At 40.0% G+C, this 16996-nt stretch overlaps 1 protein-coding gene across 10 annotated transcripts in view; it reads right to left on the bottom strand.

The window, feature by feature from the left end:
* MAST4 (microtubule associated serine/threonine kinase family member 4) overlaps positions 1–16996 on the bottom strand; it is a 721413-nt gene that overhangs the window by 373300 nt on the left and 331117 nt on the right. For 5 of the 10 annotated variants that reach the window (XM_049864768.1, XM_049864777.1, XM_049864816.1 and 2 more), the window contains one exon: positions 11736–11810. The exons of the other annotated variants lie outside the window; for them this stretch is intronic. In XM_049864768.1, the coding sequence (XP_049720725.1) occupies positions 11736–11810 (75 nt within the window). The remainder of the gene's footprint in view (positions 1–11735; positions 11811–16996) is intronic. 10 annotated transcript variants of the gene reach the window in all.

Here is a 16996-nt window from a genome sequence, read left to right as displayed (position 1 = left end):
TTGACTGCTGATTCCACAGGTGCTGATTGTGCACCCAAGTAAAATGAAATCCTTGACAACCTCGATCTTTTCTCCATTTATCATGATGTTGCTCATTGGTCCAGCTGTGGGGATTTTTGTTTCCTTTATGTGAGGTGTAATCCATACTGAAGGCTGTGGTCTTTGATCTTCAGCAGTAAGTGCTTCAAGTCCTCTTCACTTTCAGCAAGCAAGGTTGTGCCACCTGCATACTGCAGCTTGTTAATGAGTCATCCTCTAATCCTGATGCCCCGTTCTTCTTCATACAGTCCAGCTCCTTGGGTTATTTGCTCAGCATACAGATTGAATAGGTATGGTGAAAGAATACAACCCTGATCCACACCTTTCCTGACTTTAAACCATGCAGTATCCTCTCGTTATATTTGAACGAGCACAATTAAGTATTCCGGAATTCTCATTCTCTGAAATGTTATTCATAATTTGTTATGATCCACACAGTCAAATGCCTTAGCGTAGTCAATAAAACACAGGTAAACATCTTTCTGGTATTCTCGCTTTCAGACAGGATCCATCTGACATCAGCAATGATATCCCTGGTTCCACACCCTCCTCTGAATCTGGCCTGAATTTCTGGCAGTTCCCTCTTGACATACCACTGCAGCTGCTTTTGAATGATCTTCAGCGAAATTTTTGTTTGTGTGTGATATTAATAATAATAAAAAAAACATTGTTCAATAATTTCCACATTTGGTTGATTTACCTTTCTCAGGAATAGGCATCAATATGGATCTCTTCCAGTCAGCTGGCCAGGTAGCTGCCTTCCAACTTTCTTGGCGTAGACGAGTGAACACTTCCAGCACTGCATCTGTTTGTTGAAACATCTCAGTTTGTATTCCATCAGTTCCCAGGGCCTTGTTTTTCACCAATGCCTTCAGTGTAGCTTGGATTTCTTCCTTTAGTACCATCAGTCCCTGATCATATGTTACCTCCTGAAATGGTTGGACATCGACCAATTCCTTTCAGTATAGTGATTCTGTGTATTCCTTCCATCTTTTTTTGATGCTTCCTGTGTTGTTTAATATTTTCCCAATAGAATCCTTCGGTATTCCAACTCAAGACTCAAATTTTTTCTTCCGTTCCTTCAACTTGAGAAATGCTGAGTGTGTTCTTCCTTTTTGGTTTTCTACCTCCAGATCTTTGCACGTGTCATCATAATACTTTACTTTGTCTTCTCAACCCACCGTTTGAAATCTTCTGTTCAGTTCCTTTATTTCATCATTTTTTCCTTTTGCTTTAGCTATTCAATGGTCAAGAACAAGTTTCAGAGACTCTTCTGACATCCATTTATGTCTTTTCTTTCTCTCCCGTCTTTTCAATGACCTCTTGCTTTCTCCATTCATGATGTCCTCGATGTCATTCCACAACTCGTTGCTCTTTGGTCATTAGCGTTCAACGCATCAAATCTATTTTTGAGATGGTCTCTAAATTCAGGTGTGACATACTCAAAGTCGTACTTTAGCTCTCATGGACCTGTTCTAATTTTCTTCAGTTTCAACTTGAACTTGTGTATGAGTAATTGATGGTCTGATCCGCAGTCAGCCCATGAACACGTTCTGACTGATGATATTGAGCTTTTCCATCATTTCTGTCCACAGATGTAGTCGATTTGATTCCTGCAAACTCCATCTGGCAAGGTCCATGTGTATAGCCACCGTTTATGCTGGTGAAAAAAGGTATTTGCAGTGAAGTCATGGGTCTTGCAAAATTCAATCATGTGATCTCGGCATCGTTTCTATCACCAAGGGCATATTTTCCAACTACCAATCCTACTTCTTTGTTTCCGACTTTTACATTGCAATCTCCAGCAATTATCAATGCACACTGACTGCATGTTCTATCAATTTCAGACTGCAGAAGTTGGTAAAAATCTTCAACTTCTTCACCTTTGGCCTTAGTGGTTGGTTCGTAAATTTGAATAATAGTTGGATTAACTGGTCTTCCCTGTAGGTGTATGGATATTATCCTATGACCGACAGCATTGTACTTCAGGATAGATCTTGAAATGTTCTTTTTGACAATGAATGTAACGCCATTCCTCTTCAAGTCGTCATTTCCAACATAGTAGACCATATGACTGTCTGATTCAAAATGGCCAATACCAGTCCATTTCAGCTCACCAATGCCTAGGATATCGATGTTTATGTGTTCCATTGCATTTTTGACAATTTCCAGTTTTCCCAGATTCGTACTTCATACATTCCACATTCCGGTTAGTAATGGATATTTGCAGCTGTTTCTTCTCATTTTGAGTCATGCCATATCAGCAAATGAAGGTCCTGAAGGCTTGACTCCATCCACATCATTAAGGTCGACTACTTTGAGGAGGCAGCTCTTCCCCAGTCATACTTTGAGTGCCTTCCAACCTGAGGGGCTCATCTTTGGGCATTATATCAGACAGTGTTTCACTGCTATTCTTAAGGTTTTCATTGGCTAATTCTTTTCAGAAGTAGATTGCCGGGTCCTTCTTCCCAGTCTGTTTTAGTCTGGAACCTCGGCTGAAACCTGTCTGCCATGGGTGACCCTGCTGGTATTTGAATACCGGTGGCATAGCTTCCAGCATCACAGCAATACACAAGCCTCCATAGTATGACAAAATGACAGATGTGTGTGGGCGGCTGTCTATAGCTCACCTTTCTGCTAGAACAACAATGTGGCAGTAAGCCTTTGTGTACACATCCTTGTACAATGTCTTTAGGGTTGGGCTTCCCAGGTCATGTGTTAGCTGCTGTTGAGTCAGCCCCCGCCAAGCATGGTGCCCCCATGTACAATGGAACAGAATGCTTCCCAGTTCTGAGCCATCCCCATGATCGGATGAGGATAAGATCACTGGCATCCATAGGGTTTCACTGGCTGATTTTCGGAAGTAGATTGCTAAGCCTTTCTTCTTTGTCTGCCTTAGTCTGGAAGCTCCACTGAATCCTGTTCTGCATCATAGCAACATGCAAGCCTCCACTGACAGACAGGTGGTAGCTGCATATGACATGCACTGGCCAGGAATTAAGCCAGGTCTCCCTCATGGAAGGCAAGAATTCTACCACTGAACTACCACTGCCCCCACTGAGTCACAGAACATTGTTATTGGTGTTAGCTGCCATCAAGTCAGCCCCCAACTTATGGCAACCCCATGTGTTACAAAATAGAACTGTCCATAGGGTTTTCTTGGCTGCAACCTTCATAGAAGCAGTTCACCAGGACTTTTTTCCGCAGAGCAGCTGGGTGGGCTTAAACCACCAACCTTTAGGTTAGCAGCAAATTGCAAACCCCTTGCCCCACCCAGGCTCCTCTGGTCATAGGGTAGACTATGCTTAATTTAACTAAGTACTGCCAGTTTACTCCCCAAAAAGTCCTGATTATTCTGCAGGATGGCACCAGACCATTTAATTATGACAACATTCTCAATAGAGCAGATTGTGTTAGTTCTGATTGTACTGATAAGGAATCAAGAGTCTTCCCCTTGGCCACATAGCTAATATGCAGGATTTGAAAACAGGTTTGCATGGTTTTAAAGCCCACACTCATCCCACCATGGAAGACCATGACGAGAACACACCTTTGGTCCCAACTTTGTGTTACATCCTCTGCCCTGGCCTGCTGTTACCTTTACTGCATATATATATACAATGTTCATGTTTATGCTCATGCTGTTCGAAAAGTCCTACCCCTCCTTCAAGGCCCAGGATAAAAACCACCACCTCCATGAGTTCTTTTCTGACTGCTGCTCACAGATTTCTTCCCTTAAAATCAACACTGTACTGATACTGTATCACACACAATTTATCATTATCTCTGTTTTATATGTATGTCTTTCCCCCTTTGTTCTTGAAAGTAAGAATCAAATGCTCCAAGTTTTTGTTTGCTTGGTTTTTCCCCCATTTTTTTTTTTATGCATAACACGCAGTTAGGCATAGAATAGGCATTCAAGAATAAGTAAAATTACCTAACACTTTAGACATCTGGTCCCAATCCCTTATTTTACAACATTGAAAAAAAATGCAGAAAAGTTAAAAAATAAATTACCTGATTAACAACTGTGATAACAGTAATCATTAAAAAGGATCACTACCACTTGTCTGGTACTCATTAAGTACCTGGCTTTGTGGTATGTATGTTTCATACATTATGTCAGTCAATGCTCAAAGCACCTGATGTAGATATTATTACTCTCATTTTTTCAGATGAGGAAACTAAGGATTTCTCAGAGTGATTAAGTAATTGGTCCAGAGTCACAGCTAGTAAGTTTCAGAAATGAGATTCATGCCCATTTAAGGCAGGACCAAAGGTATGTGTAGATGGCTAACATAAAAATGTTACATTAGCCATCTACAAATGTTTTTACAACAAAACCAAAAAACAAACCTGTTGCTGTTGAGTCGATTCCAACTCATAGTGACCCTATAGGACAGAATAGAACTGCCCCTATAGGGTTGCCAAAGAGCAGCTGGTGGATTCAAACTGCTGATCTTTTGGTTAGCAGCTGAGCTCTGGACCACTGTGCCATCAGGGCTCCTTGCCCATTAGCCATCTACAAATATCTTTGGTCCCAACTAAAATGGGCATGGATCTCATTTCTGAAACTTATTAAAAACAAGGAGACCTGGTGTCACAGTGGTTAAACTCTTGGCTGCTAATTGAAAGTTTGGCTTTTCAGACCAAGAGCTTCTCGGGAGAAAGATGTGATAATCTGTTCCCAAAAAGATGGAAAACTTATGCAGCAGTTCTTCTTTGTCCTATAGGGTCTCTAGGAGTTGGAACTGACTCAATGGCAACGGGATTTTTTGGTTTAATGCAAAAATAAACAAGCAAACACAAACTGTAAGCTGCCTCAAAATATCCTATTAAAAATATATCGCCCCAAAATCCTTTGTAAAAAAATTTACATAGTACATTTTATATGACCAAAATTTTGTTGCTGCTGTTACGTGCTGTCGAGTCAGCTCTGATTCATAGCAGCCCTATGCACAGCAGAGTGAAACACTGCCTGGTCGTGCACCATTCTCACAATGCTTTGCTACGTTTGAGCCCAGTGTTGCAGCCAGTATGTCAATCTTTCGCATTCATTGACCAAAATACTTCCAGTATAATTATGGTAACCATCTTCTCAATCCCTTCACCATCTTTCTACTTCTTTAAATATAGTAACAAGTACTACATCCTCCAAAAAAGAATAAATTATTCTTTAACACTTGAAATTCCTGAGACTAGGAAGGTGTTAATTACCATCCAGAAACTCAATGCATGATAAGGCTCAAAAATGTAGATATTTTAAAGTCTATTCTGTGAGTACTTAAAAATCATACTTTTTTTTTTTTTTTTTCAATATTACAGAAATGCAATCCCATGATTTCCACTGTGGTTATTTTAGATCATCTACACAACTGTGACCTCAGGTCAATGTAGTTCTGTGTCCCCTCTAACAATGGGTTTCTAAGATTTCCACAACATTTATTCAGATAGGTAAAAATGAAAAAAGGATCATTCCTAAAAGGCTTATACAAAAGGCCATCTGCTCTGAGATAGCTCTGGGCTGCCTTCCCCAGCAGGGAAGCTCACGTTTTATCAACCTTATATTCATTAGAAAAAAGTAGCAATACTGCTGAGAATTAGTATAAAGGATTTACAAACCTGCAGATGACTGAAACAGTGTATCTTAGAATTATATGTAGGTTTTTGGTAGTTGGATTATTGGCACATTTCAGGAGTTTTATTTGTGCGTTAGTTCTGTTAAAAGAGAGACAGAATGTTATAACATTTTCTGGCTTTGAAATGTATGAGATGCTATGCCTACCACTATTTATTCTCACATGCTCAAAATTTCAATACGATCTTTGTGAACCTATTTATCCAGGATCGGCAAAGCTTCCAACGTAAAATGACAGCTCATCTAGAATGAATCTTCATCATTCTTTGTGCTAAAATGCCAGGAGATTTGAAAACTAATCCTCTGTATACTCTCATGTTCTTTACCGTCCACCTCCCGTCTCCTCTGATCATGTCCCCAGTGCTCCCGTATCAAGCTGATTTTTATTTAACAGAGGCCTTTACCAGCTCCACAAATAACTGCTCTGTGATCTTTGAACTGTTGTTTCTATCGTCCATTTTGCTTCACTTTTTGTTCATTTGCTGTGTTAAAGCATTCACAATGGGGGGATAGACAGGTGAGCACATTCTCAAAGTGAAAAACAAGTTAGAAATTCTCAGTGCACAAGCTTAGCCAAATCAGACATACATTGTTGTTGTTGTTGTTATTAGGTGCTGCTGAGTCACTTCCAACTCACAGCGGCCTTATGTATAACAGAAGGAAACACTGCCTGGTCCTGCGCCATCTTCAAAATCATTGCTATTTTGAGCCCATTGTTGCGGCCACTGTGTCAATCCATCTCTTTGAAGGTCTTCCTCTTTTTGGTTTTCTAACTTTACCAAGCATCATGTCCTTCTCCAGGGACTGATCCCTCCTGATAACATGTCCAAAGTATGTGAAATGAAGTCTCATCATCCTTGCTTCTAAGGAGCATTCTGGCTGCATTCTTCCAAGACAGATTTGTTGGTTCTTCTGGCAGTCTGTAGTATATTCAATATTCTTCACCAACACCATTATTCAAAGGCATCAATTCTTATTTGGTCTTCCATATTCATTGTCCAGCTTTCGCATGCATATGAGGTGATTGAAAATACACCTAAGATCAGATGCACCTCAGTCCTCAAGGTGACATTCTTGCTTGTTAACACTTTAAAGAGGTCTTTTGCAGCAGATTTGCCCAATGCAACAAGTCATTTTATTTTTTGACTAGACATACATTACTTTTTTTTTTATTATTATTTTCCCCTAACTCTTTGTTCTTATTCAAATAAAACAGATTTAAAAACTTGTTTTCCTGTAACCAAAGCACAAAAGGCTTTCTAAGATATGAGAAAAGTTTTAGGTTAAAAATAAAACCAATTCCTTGAGCAGAAAAGGAGCCTCTTATTTCTGTCCATATCTTCCCCATTGCTTTAAAGTAATTTCAGCTTTAAAAATTAACTTCCACTGAAGATACTGATAGAAGACTGCCTAAGAAAGCTTTCTAACTAATGAAAAATGATGTCATTTGTAGAGGGATTTTAGAATTGAGAATTGCCATTAAAAATCTCAGACTAAATGGTAAAGTATCTAGTTATAAATGGGCTTTACAGAAAAGAAAAAAAAAAAACAATTTCACAATTTGATTAAGAGAACATTTCATATACTCTCCTCATTTTATGGATGAGAAAACCTAGTGTAATAGGGCTCAGTGTTAAATGACTACCCAACACCACTGAGCTGGGTTATGACAGAGTCCAGTGTACAACCTAGTCCGGTATATTCTTTCCACTATACCACATTGCTATCGGGAAACTAAAAGTTTCTACCTGATCACACTTCTTCCCAGATTACACAATACAGACTCATAACAAAATCAATGTTCTCGAAAGATTGGGCAGGTGGTTTACCATAAATTGTTACTGACCCCCAGAACACGGGTACCTGCAATTTGTAAGAATTCTTTACCACAACTCAGGTTATTGAGTTGAAAACGATACAGTGTAAACTCTAAGCCATGCGTGCTTATAATAAAAGGTCACTGGCTACATAGATGCATATTTCCATTTGCTATTTATTGTTCAAGTAACAAATTCCCACAGCAAACCGCTGCTTCCTCCACCATCCCTCTTAATGTTAGAAAAAACTTTTAGGCCCTTCTCAAATTTCTACTATTATCATATTTTGGGGAGGAAAAGATCTGACCTTTTAAGCCTACTTCATAACATGTTTGAAATCTTTTCACACAGCACATTAAGGCAACACTGACATCTTCTTTAGAGCAGTTTAATGAATTTCTCTTAAAGTTTGTCTACAAAAAGAAGCCATGATTCTCTCTCAAAACAAAACAGAACAACCACAAGACTCTCAACCCCCAAGAGAAGAAATTAGCTAATTTACAGTGTCACATATAATGCCTTACATGGCACTGCAGACACGATTTCTGAACATGTCAAGACTGAAGTGAATAAAGGAGAAAGAAACAGGGGGAACAAAAGAGCAAGCTGAATCCTTAAACCATCACTGACCAAGAGGTACATGCTGCGTGTACTAGTGGATGTGTTAAATTCACACGAGATTTCAGTGTTTCATTAGCTAAAACTCTCGTAGGTGGGGTCCATAACGATCTGCTTCACTCTGAGCTGTACTTTATCAAATTTCACATTTCGTATGATAAAATCATCAGACTTATTCAAAGCTAGCTTATTTATCCCCCTCACATACTAAAGAATTTCTATAGCTTCATGGCGAGGCTTCTGAAGCAAAGTAAATTGTTTGGGACTTGGGGGCAAGAGGCACACTGGCACTCAATGAATGTGACAAACCGTTTAGATGTTTGGAGATCACTTTCAAATACATTAGTATATATGAAAGCTAAAATCCATTGTTGCGTCAATTCCGATTCATAACAACCCTGTAGGACAGAGTAGACCTGACCCGTACAGTTTCTAAGGCTATAAATCTTTAAGAAAGCACACCGCCACATCTTGGTTGCCATCAAGTCAATTCTGACTCTTGGCAACTGTGCAGGACAGAGTAGAACTGCCCCATAGGGTTTCCAAGCCTGCAAATCTTTACAGAAGCAGACTGCCACATTTTTTCCTTCACAGAGCAGTTGGTGGGTTTGAACCACTGATCTTTTGGTTCGCAGCGGGGTGCTTAACCACTGAACCATGAGGGCTCCTTTACATCAGCATAGACAATAAAATATTACCTATGGGTTCAGATTGTATTCTATGCACAGTGGCCTTAATCAGAATTCACATCCCCATGTGATTACCTAGCATTATATTATGGGTATCCACATCTTGGAGGTCTCTGGATTTGCACTGGTCTACTAATCAAAAAAAAAAAAAAAATTTTTTTTTTTTACACTAATCAGAAAGGATCCCTGGTGGAACAGTGGCTAAGTGCTCAGCTGCTAACTGAAAGGTCAGCAGTTCGAACCCACTAGCCATTTTATGAGAGAAAGATGTGCCACTCTGCTTCTGTAAATATCATAGCCTTGTAAACTCTATGGGGCTGTTCTATTCTGTCCTATACGGTCCTTGGAAGTTGAAATCGACTCGATGGCAATGGGTTACTAACCGAAAGCTTGGCACTTTAAACCCACCCAACGGTACCAAGGCCTGCGATGTGTGTCTGTAATGATTACAGATAACTCTATAGAGCAGTTCTACTCTGTAATACCCGGGGTTACCATGAGTCAGAACTGACTCAATGGCAACAGGTTTTTGGTATTCATACCTCAATGAACACCAGAGATTTTTGTTAATCGGTGTACTGAAACACGTTTTTACTGATGAAATCAAAACCTATAACTTGTTAGTCAGTATAATGAATGTTAAAAATGGGCTTTCCTTGTTGACCAGTTGCCGTCAAGCAAACTCCGACTCACAGCGACCCCATGTGTGTCAGAGTAGAACTGTGCTCCTTAAGATTTTCAATGACTGATTTTTCAGAAGTAGATCACAAGGCCTTCCTTCTCAGAAGCCCAGGTGGGACACTGGTTAAGAGCTTGGCTCCTAACCAAAAGGTTGGTACTTCAAATCCACCAGCTGCTCCTTGGAAGCCCTATGGGTCAGCTCTACTCTGTCCTATAGTGTCACTATGAGTCGAATCAACCCGACAGCAACTGGTTTGGTTTTTTGTTTTTTCTTCTGAAGTGCCTCCAGATAGACTTGAACCTCCAATCTTTCAGTTAGTAGCTGAGGATGTTAACCATATGTACTACCCAGGGACTCCTTCCACTGTTGAAATTAGTGGTATTTAAGATCAGTGAACCAGCAAAATTCTTTTAGACATGGCTTTTTTTTTTAAACCAGTTCATTCCAGTTCGGCTCCCTGCTGAAAACTGGCATTTCAACCCCAGTTATATTGAATCAGAATCTACATTTTAACATAAGAATAACCTGGGAATCTTGTTAAAATACAGATTCTAATTCAGTATATCTGGGGTAGAAACATGAATTCTCAGCAGGGCGTCGAACTGGGATGAACTGGTTTGAAGCCCTGGTTTTAGAGACATTCTCTGCCCTATTATGAATGTAAAATTCCTCAGCCACTGTAATTTGTAGCCTTAGGATGATTAGCACCTGAGGTTTGAGTGCCAAATGGCCTCATGTCCAGCAACTGAATCAGAGGGTCCCGAATGCTTGATGTTCACTATAAAAGGAAGAGAATCCTGCCTCTGGGAAGTTGCCAGGTAAACCTTGAACGAAACTTTCCAAAAAGAGCACTTCAAAGGAAAGAAAGCTGGGTCTTTGCGGAGCTTATAAAACAGGTTGTATAACTGCTTTGTGCCTGTTTGCTAAAAAATGTTCATTTAATATAAGTTTGTAGATGTAGTGGAATTGGCCTCAGACTTATGTGAGCTGTGTGGGATTATCAAACACTCAGCCACTTTTCTGTGGCTGTTGTTATCGGTCAAAAAGGACATAAAAGTTGGACACAACCAAATTGACTCAAGCCTTTTCTCAACACCTACCTTAAACATGTCATTGGAGTCGACCCACACCAGCTGGTTAAATTTTCAGTTTTACAAGCCAGTTGTTAAACACAGCCATTATTTTAAATTAAAAAAAAAACGCAGACTTACAATTTAATAAATTCTGTTTAAAAAAAAAGAAATACATGTTAAAACCAATTCACTTCCTAATTATTTTGCTACATATTATCTCTACTCTTGGAGACTAGGTCAATTGTACCTGTATGGTATAAACTTATCTAATACAGACTGTCCTCTGAATCCACAGGTTCCACATCCACAGATTCAACCAACCTCGGATCAAAAATATTCAGGGGGGAAAAAAAAACAAGAAAGTTCCAAAAAACAAAACCTGAATCTGCCATGGTCCTCAGTCTCTTTCCGACACTCTATGCTTGCTAAAACTCAGAAAGCATTAAGTGTTAAGTGAAAGCACTAACAACTATTTACATATCATTTACATTGCACTAGGTTTTTTCGGTACTATAACCTAGAGATGACTTAAAGTATACAGGAGGATGTGCGTAGGTTATATGCAAGTACTACATGATTTTATACAAGGCACTTGAGCATCCTTAGATTTTGGTATCCACAGAGGTCCTGGAACCAATCCCCAGCAGATACCAAGGGATGACTGTAGTAGGCCACTGGGCATCTCTTAGGAGCCCTGGTGGTGCAATGGTTAAGCGCTTGGTTAAAGGTCCTAACTCACCAGCTACTCCACAGGAGAAAGATGTGGCAGTCTAATTCTGTAAAGATTACAGCCTTGGAAACCCTATGGGACACTTCTAGTCTGTCCTATAGTCACTATGAGTCAGAATTGACTCAACGGCAGTGGGTTTGATTTGGGTGTGGGGCATCTCTTCCCAGTTCTGAGTTCAGTGATAGGAATATTTACACCAAAGAGACCAACAGATGCTATAAATCAGGGGTTTGTTTTGTTTTGTTTTAAGACTTGGTTATTAAACACTTACCACACCACCACTGATGTGCATGGTCTTAAATTAACGTAGAAGACTTTACTTCCTCTCTGTATCCATATTCTGAGTCTTCAAATCCGCAAGCATAAATAAAAACCCCACAACCCCAGTTACCACAGAAAGACCACACTGCCATGCACACCCGCTGCACAGCGCAACGGGACACACTCACTTTTGAAGCAGCTGGGTCCACTAGTCTCTGGCGATGCCGGGCTGAGTTGAAATGGCTCTTCGGAGGCTGCCCTTCCTGACAGTGAATGGAAGATGGGGAATGAACGAGAGGTGGGAAGGGAGACGGTGTGGCATGGGATGGTGGGAAAATGGTCAGAAAAGGGAGAGGGACAGTGTTTAACGGCACTGCACTTTGTTTTAGCTAAAATTTAATAACAAAAACACACCACACATTCTCCCCACCAAAGCACAGGCCACGTGCCAGTCATTTTATTAGAAACAGGCTCATATATGCATGTGTGTACCGAAATCACAGGTACAGTCCAGAATTGAGACATTTCCCATCAAATCTTCACTTTTCTATCATCTGATATTGACTCTACTGACATGTGAAGGATACAAAGGAAAATTTTAACAATATGTCCCTGAAAATGAAGTCAATTTTCCTAGAATAATAGGCAGTTCAGGGTATTCTTAAAGCTAGACTTCCCATCCATTAGCAAATGACCAAAATGATTTGAAAGTCATGTGAAAAATCTGCCTTGGAAGGGCCTCTCTCATCATCCTGGCAGAATCCCTGGTCTCTGCAGCCATTAAAAAAAAACTCTGCCCCTAACTACAACTATACCTCATTGGCTCAAACAGAATTTAGCATTAGATTTATAACTTATACCTACGTAGAAGGGCGATCTTTCCTTAGACCAACCCCATTAAGGCATGTGTGTGTTTGTGTGTGTGCGCGCATGCGCGCACGTATCATACAGATGAAACACACAGAAAAACAACACCTCCCCCATTACTCATTTCATGCCGAATGCACACGCACAATCCAAGGTACTGTGTTTTAAAGGGGGATTCATTTGACGAAGAACCACCTGCCACTGAGCTGTTGACTCCAATTCATGGTGACCCCGTGTGTGTGTCTGAGTAGAACTGTGCTCCACAGAGTTTTCAATAGCTGATGTTTTGCAAGTAAATTGCCAGACCTTTCTTCCAAAGCACCTCTAGGTGGAGCCCAACCTCCAATCTTTTGGTTTTTGGCACCACCCAGGGACTGGTAACTTGGAGTAGAGGCCCACATAAAAGATACAGAGTTTCACTTCTCCATCTTTGAAAGCCAGGCAATAGTAAACGAGAACATAGTATGTAATCACTATTCACTGAGCCTTGACTTCTGGGTGGGGAGGTGAAAGCAGCAGAGAGATGGTCTCACAGAAGCCCTGCACTTACAGCCACTTGTAAAAGTGAGAGACTACACAGGCAGCAGAGACCCTGTGATGAGTGTTAGCACCTGCCCAGCTCTGTTGACACCAAAACCAAAACCAAACCTGTTGCCGTCAAGTCGATTTCGACTCATAGCAACTCTACAGGACAGAGTAGAACTGCCCCATAAGGTTTCCAAGGAGCGCCTGGTGGATTCGAACTGCCAACCTTTTGGTTAGCAGCCGTAGCTCTTAACCACTATGCTACGTTGACACATGTAAGTGAAAAGACCTAGTCAAGTAAAAATACAATGTCAGTATTAACGGCACTGGGATTACAGATACTTAAGAATTCTTACTTCCCGAGATAACAGCTCTATGAATTTTAAGACACATATCAATCACACCTACTTGAACTGCCAACAATCACTGCTTCAGCGTCCACAAGATACTGCTTACCTTTCAAAACGGAAATGTTACAAGCAGTAGATTACAAGTCAGGTTTATGTTTTTCCTAGTAACTGCCCTGCCAACACGCAATCTCTCCTTACCCTCTTCTGAAAGAGATACAATAGTATTGAAACTCTTAGCTGACCTAGAAAATGTACTGAAGGTTTAATAGCAGAAATGATATTCATTACCTCACTGAATATTTGGCCAAAAAAAAAAAAGAGAGAGAAAGAAAGAGACCATGCTTTTCATTTCAACAGAAATCAATAGAAGATTTACAAAAAAAAATACAGCTTTTTTTAAAAAAAAAATTCTACACAGATTATTTACCTTGATTTGAAATTTCTCTTTTAAATTTAGTGGTTTATCAAAAGGTGATGTTAATGCTTTTTTCTCACTAAAAAAATTTTCATATGTAAATAAATAATTGTCCTCAGTAACATATCTGGAGAACTATTTGCCCTTATTAACATCCCTATGGGATGATTACAAGCGACTTAAGGGCGCCAACTCACAGTGCCAGGCTCCCACTCATTGAGAAAAAAATTAATCTTGGCGTTAAATACACAATTACAGTCGCTGTGCAAATTAACTAAATCCTGGGCCTGCGGTTTATTGCTCTTCTTCTGACTTCGAGGTGAAAATGTTATTTTTTTTTTAATTAGCTAATTACACCATGCACTCAGCAGGGGGCAGATGTTGATATTAAACCTAGACAGACTCTGAGCCTTAAACTCCCAGTTGTGAAAGCCTGGTTTAAAGAGAGCACATCCTTCAAGGGCAGCAGGGGAGGTTCCTGAAACCTGCTCTCCAGTCTACTTATTATCAAGTATAGTGACTCTGTAACAATAGTCTGCTGGTGATTAACAGATAGGTCTATGAAATAATGTATGTATTTACACAGAGATTCCAGTAAAGAACCTTAGCAGAAACCAAGCAACAGTCTGGGGGATTAACATCATTTTAATGAATTGCACACTGGGTGAAAATGAAGGAATTGTGAACAGCTCACAGCAAATTTTTCTCTATGTGACTCATTTTACAGTAATCTCAATTTTCAATAAATGTCACATTCTATTCTATTACCAAAAAAAAAAGAAGGTTGTTCAGTTTCTCATTTATTCTAGAGTTGGGTGATGCTGAGACTTTGTGGAAAGGTGTGTTAGCTAAACACTATATGGGAACTTTTCAGAGGAACTTAGTTCATCAGAAACTAGACATGTCTGCTTCATCACTTCAGGAAGACCCAATTTAAATGTGTTTTCTTTATCTTTTTTCAGTTTTGTTACACACGGATTTCCTGGCACATCCGGGGAAGGTCCAAACAATGCCTCTTGGAACTTAGTCAATAAGTACAGCTGTAATCAGCTAAATTATACAATAAAATCAGTTGCTATCAAGTTGACTCTGATTCATGGCCAGCCCTTGTGTGTCAGACAGAGTTTCAAACTGGTTCCTTATGGTTTGACTCCCTGCTGAGAATTTGCATTTCCTCCCCAGATATACTGAGTCAGAATCTACAGTTTAACAAGATCCCCCAGGTGATTCTTATGTATAATACATTTTGCTGTACTGGTGGTTCTCAGGATTGGTCCCTAACCAGCATCGTTAGCATCATCACCTGGGAACTTCTTCTTGTTAGGTGCTGTAGAGTCTCTTCTGACTCACAGTGACCCTAGGTACAACAGAACAAAACACTGCCGGGTCCTGTGCCATATTCACAACTGTTGTTATGGTTGAGCCCACTGTTGCAGCCATTGTGTCAATCCATCTTGTTGAAGATCTTCCTCTTCTTAGCTGACCCTCTACTTTCCCAAGTATGAGGGCCTTCTCCAGGGACTGATCCCTCCTGACAACATGTCCAAAGTATGTGAGACGCAGTCTTGCCATCCTTGCTTCTAAGGAGCATTCTGGTTGTACTTCTTTCAAGACAAATTTGTTCATTCTTTTGGCAGTCCATGGTATATTCAATATTCTTTCCCAATACCACAATTCGAAGGCATCAATGCTTCTTCTGTCTTCCTTATTCATCGTCCAGCTTTTCCATAGACATATGAGGTGACTGAACATACCATGGCTTGGGTTAGGTGCACCTTAGTCTTCAATGTGATATCTTTGCTTTTTAACACTTTAAAGAGGTATTTTGCAACAGATTTACCCAATGCAATATGTCTTTTGATTTCTTGCCTGCTGCTTCCATGGGCATTGACTGTGGTTCCAAGTAAAATAAAATCCTTGTCAACTTAAAACAATCTTTTCTCCATTTATCATGATGTTGCTTATTGGTTCAATTGTGAGGATTTTGTTTTATGTTGAGGTGTAATCTATACTGAAGGCTGTGGTCTTTGACCTTTGTCTTGTTAGAAATGCAAATTCTCACCAGGGGTTCAAACCTGAATGAACTGGTTCGAAGCCTTAGTGTCAGAGTAGAACTATGCTCCGTAAGGTTTTCTTTCTTTTTTTTTTTTTTGTTTGTTTGTTTTACTGAGTTTTTGGTCAAAGTTTACACAGCAAGTCAGGTGCCCATTTGACAACTTCCATGCAAATTGTTCAGTGGCATTAGTTACATTTTATCACAATTTTCAACATTCTCTTTAATTGTGTTGTTTGTTCCATTTCTAGTACTCTAGTTTCCCCGTCTCCTTATCTTTTCAGCTTTGCTTTTGAGTAATTGTTGATCTTAAGGTCTCATACTGATGATTTTTAAGTAGAGCACCGACCTTACAGGTAATATCCTTTATTTTGTGTGCCACACTGCTATTTTGCTAAAGGGTGATCTCAGGGGATAGGCTTGGTTCTAGGTTTGAAGACTGTCAGGGCATTAGTCTCAGATGGCCCTCTGTTCTCTGCTGTCCCAGTTTGTCTGGCTTTTTTCCATAAGGTTTTCAGCAATTTTTTGGAAGTAGGTTGCTAGGCCTTTCTTTTGAGGCACCTCTGGGTAGACTCAAACCTCCAACCTTTAGGTCGCCAGCAGAACACATTAACCATTTACACCACCCAGGAGCTACAAGTTATACAATATTTTAAATATAAAAAAAAAAACAAAACAACAGAGCTCTCCTAAGTGGTATTGCCCAAAACCAAGCTGCCTATGAAACAAATTTGTGCACATAGTTTTCCATGTTCAAAAAGAACATTAAATTCTACCTCTTAGGCTAATATTAAAGGAAAGATTCGTGACTTCATTTTCTCTTCCAAATTCTAAGTCTCAAGAATCATTACTCACCCCCCACCGCAGATGACAGCCTTCAGACTCAACTCTGGTATCTGTCACTGCAGGCTGAGACATCAGTCTCCTAGCACCATTTACCTCCTGGCTAATGTCTATCAACACCAGCAAAATAACAGATTGGACCTGGGCAAACTCCACAGGGCTCTCAACCTAATGACTTATTTACATATGTACATACTCACATTAGGGACTCTCAACACCAAGGGGGGCTGGATGGTGGGGGGGTGGTAATAGAATCCCCATCATTAACTTTGTGGGAACAGAAGCACATTATATTGTGTAGGTAGTTTTTTTTTTGTTTTTTTTTTTTTAGTCTCAACCAAAATCATTCTGCAGTGATAACACTACTAATAAAAGTAACAGTCCTCAGTTACCTAA

The sequence above is a fragment of the Elephas maximus genome, chromosome 2, assembly GCF_024166365.1.
Source record: "Elephas maximus indicus isolate mEleMax1 chromosome 2, mEleMax1 primary haplotype, whole genome shotgun sequence".
Lineage (NCBI taxonomy): Eukaryota > Metazoa > Chordata > Mammalia > Proboscidea > Elephantidae > Elephas > Elephas maximus.
The sequence above is the reverse complement of the archived record's forward strand: the minus strand, read 5'-3'. Positions and strand labels throughout refer to the sequence as shown.